Source organism: Kickxella alabastrina, assembly GCF_025024165.1.
Source record: "Kickxella alabastrina strain RSA 675 chromosome Unknown BX661scaffold_34, whole genome shotgun sequence".
Classification (NCBI taxonomy): Eukaryota; Fungi; Kickxellomycota; class Kickxellomycetes; order Kickxellales; family Kickxellaceae; genus Kickxella; species Kickxella alabastrina.
This window is the reverse complement of record NW_026251505.1, coordinates 81143-105690: the sequence shown is the minus strand read 5'-3', so window position 1 is coordinate 105690 and position 24548 is coordinate 81143. Positions and strand designations below refer to the sequence as shown.

At 44.2% G+C, this 24548-nt stretch overlaps 11 protein-coding genes across 11 annotated transcripts; 6 read left to right on the top strand and 5 right to left on the bottom strand.

The window, feature by feature from the left end:
* Positions 1–162: 162 nt before the first annotated feature.
* BX661DRAFT_188936 (uncharacterized protein) lies at positions 163–597 on the top strand. The gene is given in 4 exon segments (XM_051537504.1): positions 163–229; positions 241–299; positions 314–320; positions 347–597. 4 exon segments carry the CDS (start codon positions 215–217, stop codon positions 551–553), a joined length of 288 nt encoding a protein of 95 aa, XP_051388809.1. The 5' UTR covers positions 163–214; the 3' UTR covers positions 554–597.
* Positions 598–2304: 1707 nt separating this feature from the next.
* BX661DRAFT_226893 (uncharacterized protein) lies at positions 2305–3642 on the top strand (the record flags this gene model as incomplete). Its single annotated transcript, XM_051538979.1, has 1 exon — positions 2305–3642. The coding sequence occupies exon 1, from the start codon at positions 2428–2430 to the stop codon at positions 3640–3642; it is 1215 nt and encodes a 404-aa protein (XP_051388808.1). The 5' UTR covers positions 2305–2427.
* Positions 3643–3811: 169 nt separating this feature from the next.
* Positions 3812–4882, bottom strand: BX661DRAFT_173541 (uncharacterized protein; the record flags this gene model as incomplete). Its single annotated transcript, XM_051533878.1, has 1 exon — positions 3812–4882. One exon carries the CDS (start codon positions 4880–4882, stop codon positions 3812–3814), a length of 1071 nt encoding a protein of 356 aa, XP_051388807.1.
* A 1401-nt stretch (positions 4883–6283) lies between these two features.
* Positions 6284–7361, top strand: BX661DRAFT_188930 (uncharacterized protein; the record flags this gene model as incomplete). Its single annotated transcript, XM_051537503.1, has 1 exon — positions 6284–7361. A coding segment is annotated over exon 1 (455 nt), but the record flags the coding sequence as incomplete, so codon positions are not given.
* Positions 7362–8120: 759 nt separating this feature from the next.
* BX661DRAFT_188923 (uncharacterized protein) lies at positions 8121–8540 on the top strand. Its single transcript, XM_051537502.1, has one exon. The coding sequence runs from the start codon at positions 8153–8155 to the stop codon at positions 8468–8470; it is 318 nt and encodes a 105-aa protein (XP_051388805.1). The 5' UTR covers positions 8121–8152; the 3' UTR covers positions 8471–8540.
* Positions 8541–10723: 2183 nt separating this feature from the next.
* BX661DRAFT_188922 (uncharacterized protein) lies at positions 10724–11917 on the bottom strand. Its single transcript, XM_051537501.1, has one exon. It carries the CDS (start codon positions 11624–11626, stop codon positions 10751–10753), a length of 876 nt encoding a protein of 291 aa, XP_051388804.1. The 5' UTR covers positions 11627–11917; the 3' UTR covers positions 10724–10750.
* A 768-nt stretch (positions 11918–12685) lies between these two features.
* Positions 12686–15070, top strand: BX661DRAFT_188921 (armadillo-type protein). Its single transcript, XM_051537500.1, has one exon. The coding sequence runs from the start codon at positions 13076–13078 to the stop codon at positions 14987–14989; it is 1914 nt and encodes a 637-aa protein (XP_051388803.1). The 5' UTR covers positions 12686–13075; the 3' UTR covers positions 14990–15070.
* Positions 14940–16305, bottom strand: BX661DRAFT_188920 (CTLH/CRA C-terminal to lish motif domain-containing protein). The gene has a single exon (XM_051537499.1). It carries the CDS (start codon positions 16231–16233, stop codon positions 15064–15066), a length of 1170 nt encoding a protein of 389 aa, XP_051388802.1. The 5' UTR covers positions 16234–16305; the 3' UTR covers positions 14940–15063.
* A 3114-nt stretch (positions 16306–19419) lies between these two features.
* BX661DRAFT_188917 (ubiquitin-conjugating enzyme/RWD-like protein) lies at positions 19420–20067 on the bottom strand. The gene has a single exon (XM_051537498.1). It carries the CDS (start codon positions 19947–19949, stop codon positions 19473–19475), a length of 477 nt encoding a protein of 158 aa, XP_051388801.1. The 5' UTR covers positions 19950–20067; the 3' UTR covers positions 19420–19472.
* A 35-nt stretch (positions 20068–20102) lies between these two features.
* Positions 20103–21263, bottom strand: BX661DRAFT_188916 (uncharacterized protein). The gene has a single exon (XM_051537497.1). The coding sequence runs from the start codon at positions 21219–21221 to the stop codon at positions 20187–20189; it is 1035 nt and encodes a 344-aa protein (XP_051388800.1). The 5' UTR covers positions 21222–21263; the 3' UTR covers positions 20103–20186.
* Positions 21264–21636: 373 nt separating this feature from the next.
* On the top strand, positions 21637–23516 carry BX661DRAFT_217974 (uncharacterized protein; the record flags this gene model as incomplete). The annotated part of the gene is made up of 3 exons (XM_051538791.1): positions 21637–22407; positions 22560–22877; positions 23065–23516. 3 exons carry the CDS (start codon positions 21637–21639, stop codon positions 23416–23418), a joined length of 1443 nt encoding a protein of 480 aa, XP_051388799.1. The 3' UTR covers positions 23419–23516.
* Between the last annotated feature and the right edge of the window lie 1032 nt (positions 23517–24548).

The window sequence follows — 24548 nt, the reverse complement described above, 5'->3', positions numbered from 1 at the left end:
CATTCTTCTCGTCCATCTGCGTGCTGTCATCGCCGCTTATGTGTCTATTCTATTTATGACCAACTACTACTTGGATGTTGAGGTTGACAAAAGTCTGGTTGACAGGTGGCATTGAGTATATAAAAATTTGGACACCTTAACTATTGCCTGCTCAATGCCGGAATTCTACAGCCGGTACTTTTTAGACAAGCGCACACATGTAACCTTGCGTACTATGGAAAGCACCACTGTAATGAAAAGAAGTTCATGCTTAAGCACTTCTCAAACGCAATAATAGAGATGGACGTTCCCGGACTCATGTCATCTGCGGCAGAATCATTGTTATTCTGCGCCCTTGGGCATGCAGCTCAATATCGCCTATGGCTGGGGCAGCCCGTATGCCATTGCACCCTTGGCTATCGGCGTAGTTGCCTTGGCCTTTTTTGTCTACTATGAGAGCCACTTGGCCACGTCTCCCGTTGTACCGTTCAAGCTATTCAAGTCGCGCAATTTTTCTTCTCTATGCTATCGGCGCACTATTCTACTTTACTTTGAACGCTGCATCCTTTTTTAATCCTTTTATCCAGGTGACACGCGAGGTGCCCGCGCGCATGGCCATGCTGCTGCAGCTGGCAAGCGCTGGAGATATTGTGGGTATGTTTTTTGGTGGCTGGGCAATACAGTTCTCCAAGCGGTACCGCCGCTGGGCATGGGTTGGGTGGACAATGAGTTTTATGTATATTTGCTTGTTGCTGTCTTTTGCAGTAGTGACAAAATAACTAATGCTGAGATTGCTTTTGTACAGTTGTTTTTGGGTATTGGAAACGGCATTGTTATCAGCTGTGTTGGCATTAAATCCAGCATCTGTCTCTTCTGTGGGCCTAACGATTACTATTACGCCTTACGGCATGGCCACTTACCTCGGCTGTGTTTTAGGGGAAGGTACCTCGACAACAGTTTGGGTCAACGTGTTGCCGCCAAAGCTCCAGGGTAGGATGACTTTGATGTGGATATCTACAGCATAATCAACATTACATATTTTTTGAGTTGCCCAAGGGCCAGTGGGTCATTGTCCAGGACCCTTATACTAGCACGCAGAAGATTCTGATCGTCTGTGGCATCATTTCCATGTTATTGCTAGGATTGAAATGCTAGGTCTCACGCCCTATGATTTATCGAGAAGCCCCCAAAATATGTCGGTTCTGGCGAGCAGAGCGCGGCTGCGATTAGTGTATCTAATGGTTCAAACGACGACACTGCTGTATTGTCCAATAGCGAGCTTTCTGTCGACAAGGTTTAAATAATATAGTTTGTTAGTAATCAATATATATATATTTCATTTCACTTCAATTCCAAATAGCCAATTGCCACAAAAGCATTAATGTACTGAGACTAAAACGGGCTGTGTTGGCAAAATATATTATACATTGGTATTTTAAACTTTTAAAAAGCGTTCTGCTTTGAAAAGCTGAACTTGACAGGCTTTAAAGAAAAAACTTTTTTTAAATATGATTGGCATCTCGTGAGTTTTAAAACCATTCTTGGAGAGCGTACGTTTATGTGCATGCAATCCCTTTGTGTTGATCTTCTTTGCAGGAACTAAGGTGTGTGGATAAAAGGGACAGAGTGACACTCTGTTATTCTTTTTGTTGCGGAATTGGTGGTTTGAAATCTATGCGATAACACATGAAATTCCAAGATTTGTTCTCAGACAAAAAAGTAGTGTAATTGTCCGTTCAAGGCACGAGTGCGCTCGTCCAGCCAAGTCGATCTCTTTTGTTGTCCATTTAAATGATTTTATTTTGGTACAAAGAAGGGCTTCCCATCGCAGTTACTCCAGTTGAAAATCATGACCATTTTTAGTCAAATCTTGATAATCGGCTGATTTGGCCTTTGAGACCAGGACACATTGCAATGCTAAAAGGAAACATTGTACATCGTTCTTTTCGGTCAATCGCTCGTGAAACTGATAAATGACCAATGAGTGTAGCTGGTTGCACAACCGATGATACCGCTTTTGGACATCGGGGGGTGGTTTTTTTAAAAACATTGCCGACAGCGCACGCATGCTGGTCTAGAGATTGCTGAGCAAAATAATATTTGTGGATAAAACCCCAGAAGTAAAAAGGCAACGTGGCTTGTCTCCTTCAACAAGCATTCTGCCGGCACTTCCGAGGAAAGCAATAATCAGGGTGGTTAGTTATCCTGAGACGCCTTGGAGCAAAGCCACTGACATACAAAAAGAAGCAGATACGGTCGTACTAAGTTTTTGGTCTAGCTTCCTCATCTATTATTAATCATTAGTATTTTTTTCCACCCAATTTCATTTTTAACTTTTTATTTTTCATTTTTAACTTAGCACTTATCCCTTATCACTTTTAATTCTTCATCACTTTGCTATTGCAACTTGAGTAATTCATTTTATTAATTATATTATCACATATTTTCATGTCTCTCGATTTGGCTTTGCTAGAAACGCTGCCTCCGCTGCAAGGCGAGGACAGATTAGAATTCCTACATAAAATAACAAATATCAAGATAGATCCGATCGATGGCAGGGACACTGCCACGATTGCCATATGTGCCGTTGTGTGCGCATTGACATTCATATTCGTCGTTTTTGTCTGGTTTAATCGGAATTATCGGCCGCTGCGTGCTAAAACAATCAAGTTGTGCACACTGATGCACATTTCCGCGGTTATATGGACTGTCGGGGACTTTGAGATGAACGGATTGATCGAGTTGACAGGCCCGTGGAAGCACTGTCGCTTCTGGGTTGTTTGGGTCCGTATCCTCTTTAACTACATATTTGTCTGCCTCATTACACTCCGCTTTTATGCCCTCGACCGCATCTTCATTCAAGGAAAGCCCTACAAGGGCCTCGCACTTTATGCCCCGGTTGCTGCTCTCTCTGTCATCCTGTTGGGATACTGCCTGCTTTGTCAGTTTATGAATCCGGAGAACGTTGTTGTTTACGTCGACTACGCGCAGATATGTATGGTCAACGACGGCTACAGATACGCCAGTGTGGGTCTTTTGTGGATCCCGTGGATAACCAGCCTTGTTCTTGTTTACCGCTTGCGCAAGATCAAGACCAGCTTCAACGAGCTGTACGAAACTCTGTTCACCTGCTGCCTGGGCTTTTTAATTCTGGTCAAGTCCACAGTTGTTCACGCAACACATCCTTACTACGTCTTCAGCAGAGTCTTTCGCCAATCCGAGACACTCATCGACTGCATTGCCACCAACCTTATTATCTGGATCATGCTTGCGTACCCGGCCTATCAGTGCATGTTCCGCAAGGATGCATACGACAGGGAATGGGCGCAGAAGCTGCGCACGGACGGATACCTCCAAAAATACTCTGTTGAGTTTGACTCGGCACCGCTTGAGAATATAAACTGCTCAAACATTGAGGAGACCATGTTCGAAAGAACAAAAACAGGAAACAAGTTTTACTATGACAAGGACCCGATGCACGCCCTCAGGATGCTGGTTCAAAATGGGGGCAACATCCTGAGACCAGCAACGGCTATGACCAACGACAGCACCTTTGAAGCACCAGTTGCCGGTATCAGCTTCCAAAACAATCATTTTTGCTCCATAGAATCGTTTGATCTTGAAGCCAATCCGCCCATCAAATATCCCAGACGCATTATTTAGGCGTGTGGCTTTTTTGTATCTGTTAATATTTCTACCATGACAAATTTTCAATATTATTACTTATTCGTTCTATTCTTATCTTGCACTCTAAAATTCGTATATTTTTACAATGTATATTTATTTACTCTAAACTCGATACAAAGTGTATAAAGCAAGTATTATACAAAAACTAATTAAAATGCGGCTCAGCCATGGGATAGACTCTCTGGCGCTTGCGGGCTGGATTCTTGTCGCTCTGTTTAGGAATGTGTTTAGCTATAAACCTGTGCGCAGGCATAGAGTAGCTGCGCCGGCGTTTTTGATTGAAACCAGGTAAATCACCAAACTCCAAGTGGTTAATTGGGCCAGCTCCAGAAAAATCGGCAGACTCGTAATGCGCAGGAGTTGGCACGACTACCGATGCCATGCTCATCATTTGAGGCTGAGATTCTTTGTAGCACATTATTTTTAACTGCTTTGTCTGAATCTCCCACTGCTTGAACTTTTTGATGTACTCTGAATACTCAGCGTTGTACTCGCTGCAAAACCTTTTTTTCCCCTCAACTGTCTCGTTGCGCCAATACTCGGCAGCAATACGCGAGAGATCGGTCTGGGTGGCATTGGGAAATAACTTTTTGATTCTGCTAGAATTGGCGCACCTGTATCTAATAAAAACATTGTTGGGCTTTGCTGGCTTGCCATTGAGACTGGTATTAGAGTTATTTTTGGCGGACTTTTTTTGAGCAATTCTTTTGGTGGGTTTTTGAATGGGTACGGTTTTTGGAAGAGTGATGATGCTGTGGCCAGGAATGTGCTCAATGTACAGCTTGCCGTTGGGCCCATATATTTGGTCAACAGGCCGCTTGACAAAAATATCGGTTTTGCAGCTGTAGTAATAGACAAATGCTTCAGACTCGCCGAGAATACGGCTATTGGTTGTAAACTGAGGAATTTCATTATCGCTACTATCATTGCTGTTATCGTTGCCGTCGTTGTTGTGAGTGGGCATGCGCGGAATAGGCAATGAGTGAAGCGGCTGGGATGGGCTAATTGGCGTCAATAAACCATTTATTGGCGGCAGAACTAAGTGCTGCGCTTGAACTGTTGCGGGTGAAAACATTGAAGACGGAGATGACGCTGAAGCCAACGCAGCTGAGAAGGAATAAATGGAAACGGAGCGAGAAGGCAAAATAAAGGGAAGATCGGGTGCAAAGGTGTCTCTTTCGGGTGAAGAGTGATGGTAGTTTTGAAAGTTGTCCATTCGCAAAAAAGATATAATAATATATAATAAAAAATGGTTGAGCAGACGAGTTGGAATAAAAAATAAAACAAGCTGTGTGAATATGGAATACACAAAGTATTGCGCAGTGCCGTCAGCCGCCTTATTTATAATTAATGGGTGCAGTCTGTTTTTATTGCAAGTATTAAACTGATAAAGTGTTGCGTTAAACATTTTGCCAATGTTAATTGTAAAAACAATATTATCGTGTTTGTTGAATCTGCTTACATGCATAGCTGTACCTCAAATAAAAAGCAGAACATACAATACAATTTCAAAGACAAAGAAGATAATTAAATTATTTACCAGCTACAGTAATCATCTGTATTGAGAATCGTCGCATTAATATACATACACAGCCATATCTGCTTGTTCACAATGCACACTTTAGTTTTGACACGCAAAGATAATAGGGCAAAGCAAAAAGGGGGAGACATTACGTTTAAAAATGCATGTATCTGCAGCATTGACACCAACTAAATAAGCTATCAATCACACTTATTTTGCATTAAAAACCAGCCTCAGATTCAAAGTTGGTTTCCATTGCTAAACTAGTTTATTTAATTATTTTTGTAAATTCAAAACCAATTTTTACTGATAGGCAACAAAGATTGCTAATTTAATTTGGTTGGGCGGATAACCAATTCACACATGTTAAATGCTACTGGTTTGTAGCGCTATAAAAATTGATCATGTGTTGGCTTTTGCCATACCTTAAAAATAAAATCCAAAAAAACAAAAGTTGTCTTTGTATAGATTTAGTGTGTCCATCCCGCTGATCAGGACTACTCCTTATGTACATGTAGCAAAGAACGAGAGTGTTTTTTTGTTTTAAAAAAATAATGCTGAAAACCATGAGCGGGTACTCTTTTATAATATTAAGTGACAGTAAAAAAATTGTTCGCCCGCTTTGACTGACAGCTGGGCACAACTAGATTATTATTTTTCAAAAATACAGAATAGTATTGGCCATAGTCTGATAAAAGCTACTCTAACAACCAGCCCTATTATTACTATTCAAAACTATTCAAAACTAATGCGGACGCCCATCAATGTTATCACAACATATGCAAATAATGTGACCACCAAGCATGTGTTCATATAATTTGTAGGTGTGACAAACAAGTGCCAAGATTTTTAATTCCGATAGAAACAATGGAATCTACAATCTATTATAAAAAGAACATGCTGCCATGCTGTTCTCTTTTGAATATTTGTATAAATAACGCCATATAAAATTTTTTAAAATGGTTAGCCAAAAGCAACATTAAAAGACAGTTTGTAGTCTCCAACTGTTTCAATGTGCGCAATGTGTTGGCCAAAACAAAAAGTAGACTATTTTGGCAGTAGGAAGAGAGGAAACCAAAAAATAAATGCTTGACAATTTTTTATACTAATGCAATTTATTTTCTGTTAGTATCGACCATATATAATATAAAAACCAGCAGTCAGAGACTCGCTGTCAAACAACCTTTTATTTTAACATTATCACAATTTTATTATCACATTTTAACTATATTGTTGTTTTATTCAATCCAGACAACGTATATATTCTTACTCATGAAGTTTACCATTTTTACATTTGCATTTGCCCTCGCAGGAGCTGCATTGGTTACGGCCGCCGAAGATATCCATAAGCCATCCACTCGCAACGATATCCTGTACATTCCTATAAGCACACCTGTAGCAACCAAGACCACGTTAAACCGCCGCGATGAGCCTCAGATTACCTCAACAAGCAATCAGAATATCAAACAGAACCAAAACGAAATTGGACCTCTTGGTTTGGGTGATGAATTCCATAGTTGGAGCCACGATGGCAACAAAAGTGGTGGAGGACACCGGAAATCGCACAGTGGTGAAGGACACCGGAAATCGCACAGCGGTAAACGCTCCCGCCCATCTGATTGGTCTTCTCGTCATCCAAATGGCGGCCATAAAAAGTCCAGGGATGGAAACAACGATAGTATTGAAAATATGGACGATAATGAGGAACTCGGTGAGGGACTCAATGAGTAATTTGATCCAGTGGACGGTGAACACAATCTTGTTATTGATTATAATGCTCAATAACAAGATGGTAATTTGTTGTTAGTAGTTGTGGTGCCCAAGCCATATTCTGGATTTCTCTTCCCATCTTTAAGTATCAATATCGCCAATAATTTTATTATTGGTGTAATATTTCTTTCTGATATTGTTGGTGTTGCGCAGACTGAAGATATGGAAGTGGATGTCGAGGTCGAGAATCGCGAAACAGGTTTCCACCTGCGTGCCGATTGATAGGACGCTAATTGGATCATGCAGGCGTAAATTAGGGAGGCATTGCATTGATGCCCAAACATGCTCTCCATTTTGCAATGCACACGCATGAGCGTACACGCACAAAAACCACAACATTGACTTGCCAAGATACCGGTCTGCTCGCAGAAGATCCAGTTCTCACCAACGGAGCGCACAATTGACAATGTGCACAACAAAGGCGACAGGGCACATATATAAGATGAGGCCGGCGCTAGTAGTACTTTAAAAACATCAGTAATAAAACCTTTTATAAAATCACTCCTAACTTTTAACACTATACAACTAGTGCTCCTCACGCCCCCTCTTACTATAACATTGGTTTATATCAAATGCCAACAATACCTTTATAGTGCCGCCCACACGGTGTTGTTTATTTAGTTCCGTACCAGACATTTTTTATACTTTCGTATTTCAATTTCATCCCGTATACCCACACTCAGGCATTACAATACCATAAATTTAAACTAAAACACAGTTGTAATGTATGTTACGCAGCAGGATTGAGCAGTGGTGCCACCGATCCCTATAAACATTTGGCCAAACAGTCAAGTCTGGTTAATCAGTTGATTTCGATCAACCAACAACTACTTTTCAATGCCTACTATAAGAAATGTAAGGCAAATTTCACATGTAGCTTCCATGTGATTTGCAGCAGGTGCAAAAAATAAGTGTTTTATTATGCAAATAAAACGTGGTCAAGCTGTACTCTTTAAAAAATTTTAAAAAGAACAATCTTTTAATTTTTTTAAATTGTCATGCACAGCTTTTATTTATTTTTAATAAAAAATACCAATTTTTGATAAAGCCAACAAGCGCAAAATGTTGGCCAAAATAATGTGCATTATCCTTCAATTGAAAAATAAAGAGAATCATATTTTTGTTAAACATTTTTTTACCAACACCATTCTATCTCCATCCATGTCTACAATTTAGCGTATAAATAATTTGACCATGGTTTTCGTCCCTCAGAGCTTTTTTTACTTTTGCAGTTATTTATTTTATTACATTATATCTGGGTTATTGTTTTATTTAATCCAGCCAACGTATTTATTCTTATTCATGAAGTTTACTATTTTTACATTTGCACTCGCCCTCGCAGGAGTTGTATTGGTTACGGCCGCTGAGGATACCCACAGGCTATCTACTCGCAACGATATCCTTTATATTTCTCTTAGGATACCTGTAGCAACTAAGACCACGTTTAACCGCCGCGATAAGGCTTATGTTGCCGTGATTAGCGTAGAAGAGACTGATATTAAAACTATATGATTGGTAGTGGCCATGTCAAAAATCAAAAACAAAGTCTTAATATTGGTTGATGGCGATCAACTGATTAACCAGTCTTGGCTGTTTAGCCACACAAACAATAAGTCACACGGTGACCAAAGCAATATGCTTTCTACTCTTTACCTTTCACAGTGCATAGCACTTATTTATTAAATATACTTTATATTATTATAGTTTATATACACGCTCATAGAACGTTCCTATATTCCAACACTTAAACTAAATCCACGACAGGGCAAAAAGATAGTAAATATTGCAAAAGAAGTAAAAAAACAATTATTCAAGCGGTGGTGAGCACTTCTGTCTGTCGGGTTGATCCTTTCGTCATCCCCACATTGGTCAACACAAATCCGGAGCCGAATACAAAAATGGTACTCAGTAGCTTTTGCTTTGTTGTGCAAACTTTAGCCTGGGGCAAGGGTATTATCAATAACATGCATACCACTGTTATCAATAGTAAATTCTAAATATGTTTTAATGTTGTTTTGTTTAATTTATAAAATAATTGTTTATGTTAATTTTAATGTTAACGTAACCTGTGCTTGTTGGTAGTTGTAGACTCATTAGCCGGGGTTTTTGCACTATCTGTTTGATTTGAATAAAAGCAAGCATACCCACATATCATCCTCTAGACAACTAGTTACATAGTACCACTCTACACATATATGAAACAGCTTATATGTTTAGTACATATTGTACATACCGTGCACTTGAATGAGTAGATATGTATTCACTTGCACATTATAACGCAATTCAAAATCCATAGGTTGCCTATCTTGCCATCAGTCTATCCCTATATTGTTCTGTCCAGTAAGTTGTGTGCAACTAGGCTGGTTTTTAAAAATAAGACCAAGTGACATGCAAATTGGTCTGCTGAGCAATACATTGTTAGTCCTATTTTTTCCATCGGTTCCAACAACATCAATAATATATGCTATTTTAGAGCAACATGGATAATACACCGCAGTGCCGCATGTGCACTTTGCCGTGTGATATACAACAGGCGCTTTTGGTAAAAGCCAAGAGTTCGTGGTTTCGATAGAAATAAAGAATATTATATTATATTATACAAACTCCAGGCGCGATCACGTTGGTATTTTTTTTAGAGATGGCTTAAAAGACAGCTTGCTTAATTTTCCTTGCTGGTGTAGCTTTTAAATGTAAAATTATTGGACAGTCAATGTGTGCACATAGATATTATATGACAACTATTTTATTATTATTTTTTGCTTGGCTAAAAAAAATTGGAATAAGAAAAAATAATGGAAATAGAAAAAAATAGGAAACATTTATTTGCACATTTTTGTTTATGTAATAAGGGCCATGTTAGTTTTCTACAGGGTGGTTACCAATTGTATAAAACCCCTGAATGCAGAACCTCAATTCTCTACAAACATTTATATTTATCACCACTCCATTACAACCAAAACATTTTATTGCACTAATTAGTTTTAAACAAGGTATTTATTCTTACTCAAGAAGCTCTCTGTATTTGAATTTTTATTTGTCCTTGTTGGAGCCGCACTGGCTGCAGCTGTCAATGACGGGGGGAATGGTTTAGATAAAATAGGTGGGTTGAAAGATGTGTTTAAAACCCTCAAACCTACAACAAACATCAAACGTTATGAACAAGAAAACAAGCAAACACTGTCACTGCTGGCCACCAAGTATTTGTTACTAGCTCAATTGTCAAGCCCACCACTACTTCCCGGCACAACAACTATTGTCACGCCAAAACAACAAAGAAAACAACAACAAAACCATAATCAACAGAATCATTATCAACATTATACCGAGAGGCAAATACCACTGACTGGATTCCTAGATAGACCACTACATTACAAGAACCATATGTATTGATGGAGAAAAGGATTGCTTTAAAGTATTTTATATGAAATATGCTATTATTGTACAGCCTCATATTTACAGTTTGAATTATTTGCGTAGTCGATGTCTCCTGATAATAGGTAGGATGCGACCATTGCAAGCCCTATGATAAACAAGCTTGTATAATATATATAGGATTTTTGTAGTTTTTTGCAATGTAATAGGTTATTATGTGTATAATTAACTTAAATTCACATCTATGGTTTGTAACATAACTGCTACTGTAAGTAATTTTTATAAATAAATAAATAAAACAATTTGTTTCAAATGGAAAAAAAGAAATTTTGGGTATGGTTGTTAAATTACAAGTAGATATATAAAAATACATAATGAAAATAAAGCTATGCAGCAAAATATAGAAAATAAAGCTAAAACTTAATATATAATTCTAGACATATCAGCCTGCTGTCTAGGATCAGCAGGCATAGTAAAACTTCTCTGCCTAGCAAACGGCATTGGTGGGCCCCTTATTCTCTCAACCGAGCTTTCACGAGAATACTTTATTCTTGCATCACCTGAGACTACCGCCGTCCCATCAGACTGCGCGCCTCCATCCTCTTCCATATGCAAAAACTGCTGCTGTTGAGAGTAAAGCTCAAAGCGATGCTTTTTAACAGTTTTGACCTTTTTGGCCAACTCATACTGTTTCATTTCATCATTGTACTTTTGCCTGAAAAACACCTTTACCTCATCTGATTCGTTTTTCCAATGTTCTGCGACAATACGCGAAAACACCGTTTGGTTGAGTTTCGGGTACTTTTGCTGCATTTCCTTGACTTTGTGGCTGCGATACATGAAAAAGACGTTTTTTGGACGGTCTATTGTCTTGGCTTTGAGCTTGAGCTTGGTTATACGAGAGGGCATACGGGGCTTGGAGGGCGCGTAGATTATGTTGTGGCCTGGCAAGTGCTCGATGAAGATCTTGCCATCAAAGGCAATGAGTTGGCGGGCAGTAAATTCTGTGGCTTCCTCCGTGCTGTCGGTGGTTGTGCGGTAGATACGGCAGGTGGGTTCGGAGATTATATGCGAGGCTTGGGTAATTGGTTGCTGGTTGTTGCTGTAGTTGCCGCTGTTGCTCTGTGGTGACATGCTCGGGTAAGGTTGGCGAGGGGACATGTGGGGATTGCTGTGCATTGGGTTGCTCATAATCGGCATTGCGCCCTTGTGCGGGTACACCATGTGTTGAGGAATGGGTGCATGGTTGTGGTACTGGTCAGAGGTGTACTGAGGGTAGTTGTTGTAGTTGTTCATGATTGTGCTTGTTATTTTTTGGAAAGTGTAAATGGGAAGAAAAAAGTAAAGTGATATTGGGTGGTCAACAAAAAACGGATGGGTAAAATGGGTGAATGTAGGTTGAGCGTAATTGAGAATAAAAAATGATATTCTGTTAATTTGTATTGAAATTAGAAAATGATGGTAGGCAAGAGAAAATGGAGAAATAGAAGGTAAGGGAGTCTATAGCTTTTTCAAAATGACAGAGGTGACTTTTCGCAATCTATTTAAACAAATTTTTGTATTGGTTTTTTGTTTTGCAAAAAAATAATATAATGTCCTTGAATATAATTTTCTTTTAAACTTTTTTAACAAAATAAAATTATAATAGTTTATGTAGGCATAGAAAAAATGGCAATAACGCCAATGCATATTTTTTTTACTGCCAATGTGTTTAATTATAAAGAACACATTTTGGACGTGGCTAAAAAAATAAAAAGAGGGAGAAACGCTTGGCGAACGCATACACATAGAAAAATAAAATAAAAACCGCTATTTTTTTTTTGTATATTTCTTTGTAACGAGTCTTTTATATATTTTTTTGTTCTTTTACATAAAGGAACTTTTTTTTAGTATATCTGGTTATACGATCATACATTTTGTACAAAACAAAAAAGGTTGTCCTTTATTTTTTATTTTTCTGACACTTTTATTTTTAATCTATTGCGCTTTTATATTTTTCTTTTCGTAAAAAGGAAAAGGGGGGATGGAAGGGATGGATGGAGATTATTTTGTAAACTATCATTGTAGGGTGCGGATTTGGCGCTTCAATGTTTGCCACATCCGCTTACTATTACTATTATTTTTCGTTTCGTTTCGTTTTTCCCCCAGATATTCCCGAGGCAGAATGTAAATCTGAACAGAAGATACATATAAAATGTTTAACTGAATCTCACAAAGTAAATGCAACTGAAAAAAAGGGAAAGGATATCCAATTTTACATTACAAATAAAAGAAGAGAGATGCATTGCAGCGCAGAAAAATACCAATATCCTTTGTATTTTGATCTTTGAGCGGACTGACAAATAAAAACTGAATATTCTTCCTTTTTCTCTCTCTCTCGCAAATCGACGATACTCACACGCAGGAATAAAAAAAGAATCCCAGAGATCCGAAAATCTCAACCTTGCTGGTTTGCATGTGACATGAGAGGAGGACCTTGATGCAAAATTTAACAATCAGGATCAAATCAGAAAATCAATAACCCCACGGCAGATCAAATCAAATTACTGCTCGCTTATTTTTTTTCCTTCATCGCATTTTGCTTGCCACTCGGCAAAAAAAATAAAGCTTGGTTGTTTTTTCTCACAAGGCTTTTTTGGCATGGCCTTCCTATATTCATATTCTTATTTGTCGCAAACTTTTCTTTATACCCTCACATTTATACATATACAAATACAGTCGCGTAGCTAAAAAATTAAACATATAATGGGCAAACCACAAAACGGGAAGCACAGTGCAGCTGGCAGCGCAAAGGGAGGATCGTCGGGAGCGGGCAGCAAAGGCAAAGGCAAAGGCAAAGGCAAGATTGGAACCAAGTTCTCCACAACCAAGCCCCAGCCCAAGCCCAAGGTAGTCAAGGACAACAACAAGGCAAACGGCGCCAAGCCGACGGACAAAAAGGCCGAATACAAGAAGCCCGAACACAAGAAGACCAGCGAGAATAAGCGCCCGACACAGGAGGACGCCGAGGCAGATGAGGGGCCTCTGGGCTCGCGCGGACAGCAGCAGAAGAAACAGCGCACCGAGCGCCAGCTCACCGAGCCGACGGGCGAGCTCAAAATCGCCGCGCGTAAGCTCTGGGAGCAGCTGCGGCGCGGCGACTTGGAAGCCGACGACCGCAAAAAGAAGATGGTCGAGATGATGGATCTTGTGCGCGGGCAGATCAAGGACATCACGTTCAAGCACGACATGAGCCGCATTGTGCAGACCTGCCTAAAGTACGGATCGGACGCGCAGCGCGACGAGATTGCCGCGGAGCTGGAGGACGCGTACACGGAGCTTTCGCGCAGCCTGTATGGCCGCCACATCCTCATGCGCATTCTCAAGTATAGCAGCCGGTTCCGCAGCGCTGTCATCCGGGCGTTCTACGGAAACGTGCGCAAGCTGGTGAAGCACAAGGACGCGGCCGCTGTCTTAGAGGAGTGTTATGCTGTGTACGCCAACGCCGGCCAGAGATGGCAGCTGGTGGCCGAGTTCTACGGAAATGAGTTTGCCGTGTTCAAGGACACCGACGACGTGCGGTCGGTCGATGACATTCTGACCAAGGCGCCGCAGAAAAAGGACACTGTTGTCAACGCGCTCAAGACCGCCATCGTCCCGCTACTGCAAAAGGGCACAGTGCAGCACTCCATTGTGCACCGCGCGCTGCTGGACTACCTGCGGTTCGCCGACGCTGCTGGCAGGCAGGAGATGATCGAGACCATGCGCGAGCTGGTTGTCGAGGTTCTGCACACCAGGGAGGGCGCACACGCCGCCATGCTGTGCCTGTTGCACGGCACGGCCAAGGACCGCAAGCTGATTGCTAAGTCGCTCAAGCCCTACCTCCAGCGCATCGCCTGCGAGGAGCACGGCCACGCTGTTCTCATTGGCATGTTGGACTGCATGGACGACACCGTGTACCTGGGCAAGTCGCTGCTGCCAGACCTCTGCGCCCTGGCGCCCGAGCTTCTGGCGGACCAGTACGGCCGCCGCGTGCTGCTGTACGTGCTAGCCGGCCGCAACTCGCACTACGTCGGGCTGGACGCCATGCATGTGCTGCGGGATGGCGACGCCGTGCGCGCTGAGACCAGCAAGAAGGACCCGACCACCAGGCGCCGCGAGCTCACGGCGTACGTGTCGGCGCCGCTGTTGCGCTGGCTTGCAAACAACGCCGAGCTGGCGATCTTCGACCCGATGCCCAGCCAGGCAGTCTCCGAGACGCTGATGCGCGCGCAGGGCGACAAGCAGATGGCCTGGGACTCGGTCCTGGACCTCGTCGGCCGCAGCATCGAGGAGAACGGCAGCAAGCACGTGCTGCTTAACGCCATCTCCAACCGCGTCATCACCAACTGCATTATGGCCGAATACGCCCCGCCCAAGTCGGCCGACGCCACGCTGCCGGCGCTGCCCGAGGACAACCCCAAGTTCGGCTCGGACGTGCTGTCCATCCTGGAGAACTCCGCCCAGCTTGTGCCTGCCGCCTGTGCCGGTGCCTTCCCTGTGCGCGCGCTGCTAGAGTCGCCAGTCACGGGCGAGCGTGCACGCAAGCTGCTGCGCCCGCACGTGGCGGCCGTGCGCAAGGCCGCAAAGGCCGCCGAGAAGCCCCGCGTGTTGGAGGCCATCCTGGCCAAGCTCGAGTAAAAACAAAACTTTCCATATTATCTTTCAAATCAAATCAAATTAAATCAACTCAGCCCAGCTCGTTTTTGGCCGCCTCAGAAGTGGACCTTCTTGGCCTCGGCCATGGTGGACATTGCTGGGCAGTAGGGGCACTTGAACCTGCCCGAGGCGACCGTGCCAGGCCGCAGCCCCCTGGACAGCTTCTCAAGCGACGCGCGGCAGACGACGTGGCCACAGGGCATGGCCATCGGCGGGTTCTCTGGCGACGTCTGCTCCTTGGACACTGGGCAGGCAAACACCGAGTGGAAGCGCATGGCATCAGGTAGCGGCACCTCGACGGCCAGCTCATTCTGCTGCGACCACTCGACCCTGCGGTCGCGCATCAGCCCCTGCACCTTGCACACGACTGGCAGTGCGCTGGCGCCGGCGTCCACCGAGACGCCCAGCGGCGACACCGACGCCAGCCCACGCACAGCGCAGAACGCTGCAGCGAACAGCCGCGCGCCCTGGTCCCAGCGCTCCTTGGCGAAGTACGCCGCGTACGGCGATGATTGCAGACGCCGCGCGTAGATGAAGATTCCCATCAGGTGCTCGATCTCATCCATATGCTCGCGCTGGTGCGCGAAAAGCGGGAACCACTCGCGCGCGTACCGCAGCGCTGCCTCAGCATCGCCCAACTCGACGAGCTGCAGGAACCGCAGCCGGTGCAGCGCAAACTCTAGCGCCAGCCCTAGGCCCTCCATCTCCGTCCGGCGCTGTACAGCCCACCGCACGGCGCCCTCTAGCACGTGGCCCTCGCCCCGAATCTCCTTCAAAATCCCATACATCTCCTCGAAGCCCTCAACCGCCTCCTCGCCCACTTCCAGCTGCGCCTCCTCGGCGAACCCCCTGGCTAGCTCAAAATCACCCTCTCTCAGGAAGTGCTGTAGCACGGCTTGCCCCAGCTCTAAGCGTTTATCCTCGAACGCCCGTGATGTGCTGACCACACTGAGGTCCAGCTTGAATGTCTTTTCCACATGCTTGCCGTACTTGCTCACATTCGTGTACAATTCGCGCAGCTGGTCCGACACCAACGTCTGTGTCTTGTCTATTTGGGATTTGGCCTTTACTAGAGACTCTGAATTGACCACTGTGCTTGGTGTTTGTATGCTTTGTTTGGCTGTTTGGAGTGCTTGCAGCGCGAGGTCGATCGAGTTGAGTGACTTTTGCGTCGAAGACAACTGGTGTTTGGCCAGTTTGTCGCAGTCACGAATAAGCGAATCCATATTGGTAAATGTGTGGAGAAATTAGCGTACAATACAAAAAAAGAAGAGATAAAAAATTACGAATTAGACAAAGTGGAGAGAAACGTGACGATTCGACACTCCCACACACGTTTTGCATACTGCATACCGCGCACGCAGTTGCAGTTGATTGGTCACGAGTGCAACATTCTTTGGTTAATATTGACACCTGATGATTTGTTTGATCTAATCATGCAAGCAAAACTGGGATTTAATTTTTTTGGAATCGACAGGCGAATGAATCAAAGTCCGACAAGATGCAGCAGTTTAAAAATGCCAGAGCTAAACATTTACTGATTGAGTCCAAGTCTAAATCTTTCGAAGAATCGCACGTTTTACGGGTTTAAATAAGTATACCGATGCTGCTTTCTTACAGTGACTTTGCATTTACAAAAATAAATTGATTCTTTTTGTAGAGTATTTTTATTTGTTGGTTTATTCATGAGTAAATAAACTTGGATTAAATAGTTGGGAGTTTTGTTTGCATTAGATAACAGCATGCCTTTTTAAAAATATTTCTTTTGCATTTTAGATTTTTTTGCAATAAGGACCCAAATAAAAAAATGATATTGAAAAGTCGTTATGCAAAAAAATCATTTTAACCTTTAAAAAAAGGGTGTACTGAGAAAGTAAATGCACAGGTTTTGTTATCAGTTTTCGCATATTACATGCACTTTATTTTTAATTATTTTTTACTCACTGTTGCAAATTATAAAAAGCACACTTAGTGGTTCGTGCACTCTAAGCCAGCATTACTAAAAATAATATAAATAGTTGGGTTCTCATCCCAAAATTTATACAACTTCATTCACACCACACTTATCTACAATAAATACACTTGAATTATACAATTCTTCATAACTAAATTAGCAAGGAAAATAAATTAACCATGAGCAAACCAGCCACTACTGAGAAATATGCGTTTGAAAAGAATACTATAATTGTCACTGATTTCGCACCGATACCAAACACCGAGGAATTTGTGAAGATACACACACACATTTTATATGACAAAACTACTCTGGTTAGGGATGTACTGATCAAAGCAATTGGTAATCTTGCACCTGAGATGGAACACAAATATGGATTGCATTCACTCAATGATAAAGGGCAAGAAGTTTATTTAAATTTAAATGACCGAATTGAAAAGCATGTTAACAGTAACACAAAAGAGTTTATTTTGCAGTCAGTAACAAAGCTTGGTGGGTTTTATCCTGCTAAGAATAATCAGCGAAGTAATTGCAAGTGTTCCATGGTCAAGGCCACAAAGCTTTGAGGAGAGCACTAGTCGACCAATGTTAAAGGTGTTGTGGTTTGACCGGGGCACTAGTTGTAGTGCCCAATACACATTCCAAGCCACTATCTTCATTTTTAAGCTTCAAGATTGCCCTCATGGCTACTATACACATTGTTGTTATAGTTGGCCAACATCAAACAGCAATATTATATTCACAGCACTACTCACACAGTGCTGCCCGATTTTTCAGTTCCCAAGTAATTTTTGTATACTTGAATATAATAATTTAGATCCGGATTTTTCTAGAGTATTACTGTAATGCGAATTGTACTGGTTATAATATATATTAATATAAATGAGACTACGAAAAGAGCCAAAGAGCTCACTATTCGGAATTCGCTGTGCACATGAAATATAACCATATTTCACGTGTCTGTGCTGTCACGTGACTAAGCCCCTATTTTTGATGTCACAGCCAGGGTGCAGAATGTTAGAATAACTGACACTATAGAACTTAAGAGTAGAGATGTGGAAAACCTTGTGTGCTTGAATACTTGGTGGGGATCAAGCTGGTATGTCACATTGGAGAGCCACTTAAGAATCTTGCATGGGCTGTGTAATAAAACTTATAGTGGATTTTATTTAATAAAATATAGTTATACGAATAAGGGGGCTTAAAGAGCTCCGCTTATCTATTCAAACTATCAACAGTAAAAATAAAAATTGCGATTGTCACGTGACATTGCAATAATTGATGTCACAGGCTGGTCGATGGTCACTCAAAACTTGTCAGGTAGGCGCCGGTGCTCAAAGTAAGTGTTCAAACGAGCTGCACTGCTTATGACCAGATCTCCTTCCTTAAAAATGATGTTGCAGATGAGATTGGTTGACTTGAGCAGCCATGGCATCATGGGTTATGGCCAAATTATCCTGGATATGACAAATGACCTGATTGTGCTGCTGCATGGATTGGCTCGGTGACTGCGGCTGTAGAGTGGGATTGCGGATCTGACAAATGCATTTGACATGATCGCCTTGGTGACTAAAAAACGACAATGAATGGGGTGAATACTCTGGTTGCCAGGTTTGTTTTGCCCAAGCTAATTGTATCCAAAGTTTGCAAAGCGATGGCAGTAGCTTGCCCTAGTTTTTCTATTGGCAATCCACATAAGCGGGAATCACCTGCTCAATTTACAGATACTCCGAGTTAAGCAAAGGGTTTTTAAGCACTGCTCCATATTCACATTGTAATCCCATAAGTTGTTGAATTCAGCCGATTGGTCGACTATATGAAGATTTGGCGCAGGAATTATTCAAATTAATTGGTTTTTCTTTTTTCCTTATCATTCTTTAAAAAGTTGACAGGCCTGTACTAACTACAGCAATTATTTATTCATTAATGCTAATGGTTTTATTCTCAAGCTTGTCACAGATAAACCAAAAAAGAAAATGCATTGTTTTCTTTTTTGGCTGACAACTTTGAGAACCTGCATTTGAATCACATGTGTGAATGTGGGGGTTAGTGTGTCAGACAAAACCCACCAAAAAATATTAATTTATTAAGAAAAATAAGAAAAAATAAGTCTAGAAATTATAATTGCCCATGTTAGTTTTTTATTCTTTTTTTTCTAAAGTCAAATTACATCTGTGGGAGAGAACTTTCTAGATATCGGTGTGTTGGTTTAATGTTAGAGTTAAAGTTGGGTGTAGGTGTGTGGGTGGTGGTAAGTTGGCGATTTGGCGGAAGATTCTTTGGCGTGTTTGGATCATAGACTCGGCTGAAATAAGGCTTTTGGTTAAAAGTGATCCTTGATTGTTTAGCGCCTGGCTGTTTGCGACAAAGTGTTTTTCAGAATGGTAATTCCTGTCCATTTTCGTCTGTCAATTAAAGAAATTTAAAAAATATAATATAATAAAAGAAAGGAAATAATTCACAACACTAAAAAAAAGCAAAAGCGAAAAAGGTTTTTTTTTTAATTTTTTCTCACTGTGCGTTATCCTTGTAATGCTTCAACAAGACCCTCTTATATTCCACCTGGTCCTCCCACAGCTGCGCAGCCTGTCCATTCAGGGGACTATCCGGGTTCGGATCCCCAAGCAAAGTCTGCAATGACAACAAAATAGTCTGCACATTATACACTGCCGACCACTTCTCCTTCAAAATATCTAAGCAAATATTTCCTCTCTCGTCCACATTAGGATGCCAGCAAGGCGTGTCAAAGGTAATTGTGGGGGCTGTGAACGGGTAGTCAGAGGGGAAAACGAGGCGGAGCTTGTATTTGAGTCCAGCGTATACTGTGCCTTCGGCTCCTTCGATGGTGCCGGCCCAGTTGAGCATGTTGTCGGAGTGGGGGAAGGCGGAGATTCCACTGAGCTTGGACATCATGAGGGTCATGAGCTCGCTTTGGAGACGCTTGGATGTGGCTGCTGAGAGAGGTGCGGTACTGGATTGGGCGCTCATTTTTTGTTTGTTGGAATGAGGGTGTGAATGTAATAATTTATGTGGCAATTAGTCAGAATGAAAAGAGAAAGAGAAAGAAAAAGAAGACTGAATTTCTTCAAACAAAAACAATAATGGCAATAATAGTAGCAACAATAATAATAATAACTATGTTTTTTTTTTTTCCTATTCTTCCTGTCTAAAATATTTATTAGCTGATTAAATTTTTCTGCCCAAAATGATTATTAATTTGTATTTTCATTCATTACCCCGCCTCTCCTCAAACCGGCGCACCAGCGCATCCATCCTCTCGACCAAAAACGCGCCCGTTCGCTTATCGTACACCAGCGGCACAGCATCAACAAACGGGGCTCCCCATCTATCAACGCGACTGTGGTACTTCATATTCGAATCCAGCTGACCCTCACTTACACCAAGCAAAACACAGGCCTCACAGGCGTTCACCGACGAAATGGTAAACCTCGGGATGCTCAAGCACAAGCGACAGAGATAAAAGGCGCACAAAATAACCCACTCCAACCAAGCCTGTCCGAGCCCAGCCAAGAAGTTCGAGCACACGTTTCCGGGCTCTGCAACTAAGCAGCGAACGCCCCTTTGTGCCAATCTGCGGTCCATGGGGATGGCGATTTGGTCGACGATGTATTTGGACGACTCGTAGGGCTTGGCGCCCAGCACATGCTGGTAATCCGTGCGCAAGAACTCCAGCTGCGACGCCGCCGAGCCGGTCCAAATAACGCGCGCGCCGCCGGTGCGCTCCAAAAGCCCGGCCAGCTTGTGCACCAAAAGGTAGTGCCCAAAGACGTTGGTCTGGAAAGTCAGCCCGAGCCCATCAGCAGTCACCAGCCCGCGTTTCTGGTACAGCGCCTCGGATGATTCGAAGAACGCCACTGGGTGTGTGAGGATACCCTGGATGATCCCCCAGGGGTTCAATCCGGCAATGGCCATTGCACCGGCGTTGCAGAACAAGCGGTCAAGGCGAGAGTATTTTTTCTCGATGGCTATGGCGGCGCTGGTCACAGAGGCTACGCTGCTGGTGTCGATCTCCACTAGTTGTACGTCGCAGAGGTCTTTGTGTGCGAGGTGTGGCTGGAGGAGCCCAGATATGGCCTTTTGTGCTTTGAGAGGGTTGCGGCACCCGAGGATGATGGTTTGCCGATGGCCCTGGGCGATACTGAGCGCGAGGAGACGCCGCGCCAAAGCTAGGCCAACGCCGCTGTTGCCGCCTGTGATCAGCACGACTTTGGGAGAAGCGGGTTGAATTGAGGGAGACATGATTAGATTACTAAAAGCAGTTTAACAAGAATAATACAAATGAAAGCGGGAATAAGAAAGAGCGCGTTTTTGTCAAATAAGAGTTCAAAGCAAAAGCCCATTGGATTTCACATGTAGAGCGTGATTCCCGGATTAATGGCGCGCACAGAGTTTGATCAGAGCAGGCATGCCAAGAACACGCATAGAGCGCCACCAAAAAGCGCCTTTTTCGTCGGGGCTCTTCCTCTTGCTCCTCCTCATTCTTTTTCTATCTTTTTCTCTGCTCAGTCCGGGTAGAGCCAGATTTTTGTATTATTCTTTTTTCCTGTGCATGCGTTCAAGGCATCAATTACTAACCATCGCAGCATCAACTGCACGGAACCATCACCAGCACCCACACTACTACCAGCACAAGCGGCGACACAGCGGTATCAATATGGACAGCGCAATGAGTTTCAGCAAAACAACGCTTCGTCCCGACACCACCGCAGCCGAATGGACCACAGCGCTCACCTTCAATGACACTTTCACAAGTGAACTTCCAGGCGACCCGCTCGTGCCACAAGCGCCGTACACGCAGCACCCAGACGGCTCCTCCGGCTGCATCGCCACGCCCGAGGCGCATTTCCGCGGCTCACGCACCGTTCGCAATGCACTTTGGAGCCACGCGATCCCGGCCGACCAGCCGTCACCGCGGCTCATAAGCGTCAGCGAGCCGAGCGCCGCACTCCTCGGCCTGGCCAAGCAGAGGTTCTGGGCCAATGCGCAGGCGGCAGCCGAGGTGTGGAGCGGCGCCCGTAGGCTGCCTGGGTCGCACCCCTGGGCGCACGCCTACGGTGGCCACCAGTTCGGCATTTGGGCGGACCAGTTGGGCGACGGCCGGGCGATCTCGCTCGGCCAAGCAAAGCCCGCTGGCACCGGCGCGGTTTCCTGCTGGGAGCTGCAGCTGAAGGGCGCCGGCCGCACGCCGTATTCGCGTTTTGGAGACGGGTTTGCTGTGCGCAGATCGAGCATTCGCGAGTTTCTGGCCGCTGAGCATATGCATGCGCTGGGCGTGCCGACGTCACGGTCGCTGGCGCTGGTGTTTACTGAGCGGCCGGTGCAGCGCGAAGAGCTGGAGCTCGGCGCCGTTGTTACGCGGATGGCGCCGTCGTGGATCCGATTCGGGTCATTTGAGCTGCCGGCGTCGCGCAAAGACCATGCGCTGGTGCGCCGCCTGGCGGACTACGCCATCAGCCATCACTTCGATCACATTTTGCTTACGGGCAGTGCCTCGGGGCGGTGCTGGGGGGAGAGCCCGTATGCGCTGCTATTGCGCGACGTTGTGCGGCGGACGGCAGTGATGGTCGCCGGTGGCAGGCTGTCGGGTTCTGCCACGGCGTCATGAACACTGACAACATGTCGTTGCTCGGGCTGACCATTGACTACGGGCCGTTTGCCTTCCTGGACGCCTACGACCCGGATTTTATCTGTAATCACTCGGATACCCAGGGTCGCTACGCGTTCCGCGAGCAGCCGCGGGTCGCCCTGTGGAATCTCATGCGGCTCGCCGGTTCGCTCTCGACACTGATCGACGGCGCTTCTGAGCCACCTGCCGAGCCTTCGCCGGAAACCGTCAATGTGATCACGGACATTCTCAACTCATACGCTGGCTGCTTCAAAGACGAGTATGCGCGCGTAATGTGCGGCAAATTCGGGCTTACAGTGGGGGGGCGTGCGGATGACGTGGCGGCGGTGGTGCAGCCGTTTTTGGAGCTGTTGGAGCGTGGGTCCACGACTACACCTTTGCCATGCGCGCACTCTGCGATGTGGCCTCTATGGGCGCTGATGCGGATGCGCAGCTGCTGACGCGCATATTGGCCAGATGGCTGCAAGGTCGCGGTCGTTCACGTGCGTGGATTCAACCAAGTGGCGCGCGGATCTCCGCCGCTACTACGTTGACGTGTACTTGCCGCGCCTGCGCCAGGAGGGTAAGGGCGATGCGGTGGGTGCGCGGATGCGAGGCGAGAATCCGCGCTTTGTGCTGCGCAATTGGGTTGCGCAGGATATCATTGAGCGTGTGGAGGCTGGCGATGAGCAGGTAGTCGATCGGTGCTTGGATTTGATGACGAAGCATGCTTTTGACGACGAGCTGCCGCAGAATTTGGCTGACTTGGATGTGTACGCTGGGCCTGTGCCTGAGTGGGGCGAGGGCCTTCAGTGCAGCTGCAGCTCATAAATAAACAGAACATTGTATTTATGCTATTTTATTCGCGCAATTGAATGCCTATTGTTTGCTTTTTGTTGTTTTTTGATTTGTTTAAACGTGTTGGAAAAAGGGCCGTGCTCGGCTAGTACTAGTAAAGCTGGTGTTGAATGCAAGCATTTGAAAGCACTCTTTCGAGGAGAATACTTTCTGCATCGACGTCGTCATCAGGACCCGAGTTCGCATCCGCATCGGGATCCGCATCCGCATCGGATCCGCATCCGCATGGATCCGCATCCCCACCCGCACCCGCACCCTCCACTTTGCATATCATCTCGCCTTCATAATAATCGTATCTGTGGTTCCAGAATAAACCGAATACGCAGCGTGTTCTTCGCGCCTTTCGTCACCAAAACACAACTGCAATGTGGTTTTCACCTGACAACTTCCCGAATCCACTTCACCCCACTCCACCACAGTATCGCCTTCGTCATTAGTATTGTTAATACCATCGCAATAGCCCAGTCCTTGCTCACCTGCCCGGTGCGGCCACACTATTGTCTCTCCAACTGCTTCCGACGGATCCAAAGCTCCACCATCCGTGGACCGGCACATTTGCCGCTTCATGCGCGCATAGTAAAAGTTTTTACTGCCCCGACCTCGGTTGGTTTTCTCTGTATAAAATGTATATTTTTCTGACTGTGGATCACGATTGAACGAGTGAGAGGGACTTTCGGCGTATTTAACGTAGGGAATGCACTGCAGTAATGTTTCTTGATCCATGGTATTTGTATGACTGCTGAAAATTTTAGTTAAAAAATTACAAAGAAGGATGTGGATTTACTGCATAATGTTTTTTATTTTGTCTATTTCACTCCACATAAAAAAGTTTCTTAAAAGCTGTTTTTGCTGCCCAAAGCTGTATGCGCGCATAATTGCGTTTTTTAAGAACTGTTACAATAAATGCTATTTTTCAAACTAGCTTTTATTCTTATTCCTCCATTCGCAAAAACAATCAAATCACAAGCCACTCAGATGATCCACAATAAGAATCCAAAAAATAAAACGATATTGATACCATACAATGTTAATATTGCTACAATATGGAAATATGGAAGAAAAATTATCAATACAGAAATATTAATACAAACATTTGAAAATTG

What these genes read in the sequence shown, in the direction of transcription:
- BX661DRAFT_188923 (XM_051537502.1), top strand. Translation starts at nt 8,153, where the DNA reads ATGGTTTTCGTCCCTCAGAGCTTTTTTTACTTTTGCAGTTATTTATTT.
- BX661DRAFT_188922 (XM_051537501.1), bottom strand. Translation starts at nt 11,626, where the DNA reads ATGAACAACTACAACAACTACCCTCAGTACACCTCTGACCAGTACCAC.
- BX661DRAFT_188921 (XM_051537500.1), top strand. Translation starts at nt 13,076, where the DNA reads ATGGGCAAACCACAAAACGGGAAGCACAGTGCAGCTGGCAGCGCAAAG.
- BX661DRAFT_188920 (XM_051537499.1), bottom strand. Translation starts at nt 16,233, where the DNA reads ATGGATTCGCTTATTCGTGACTGCGACAAACTGGCCAAACACCAGTTG.
- BX661DRAFT_188917 (XM_051537498.1), bottom strand. Translation starts at nt 19,949, where the DNA reads ATGAGCGCCCAATCCAGTACCGCACCTCTCTCAGCAGCCACATCCAAG.
- BX661DRAFT_188916 (XM_051537497.1), bottom strand. Translation starts at nt 21,221, where the DNA reads ATGTCTCCCTCAATTCAACCCGCTTCTCCCAAAGTCGTGCTGATCACA.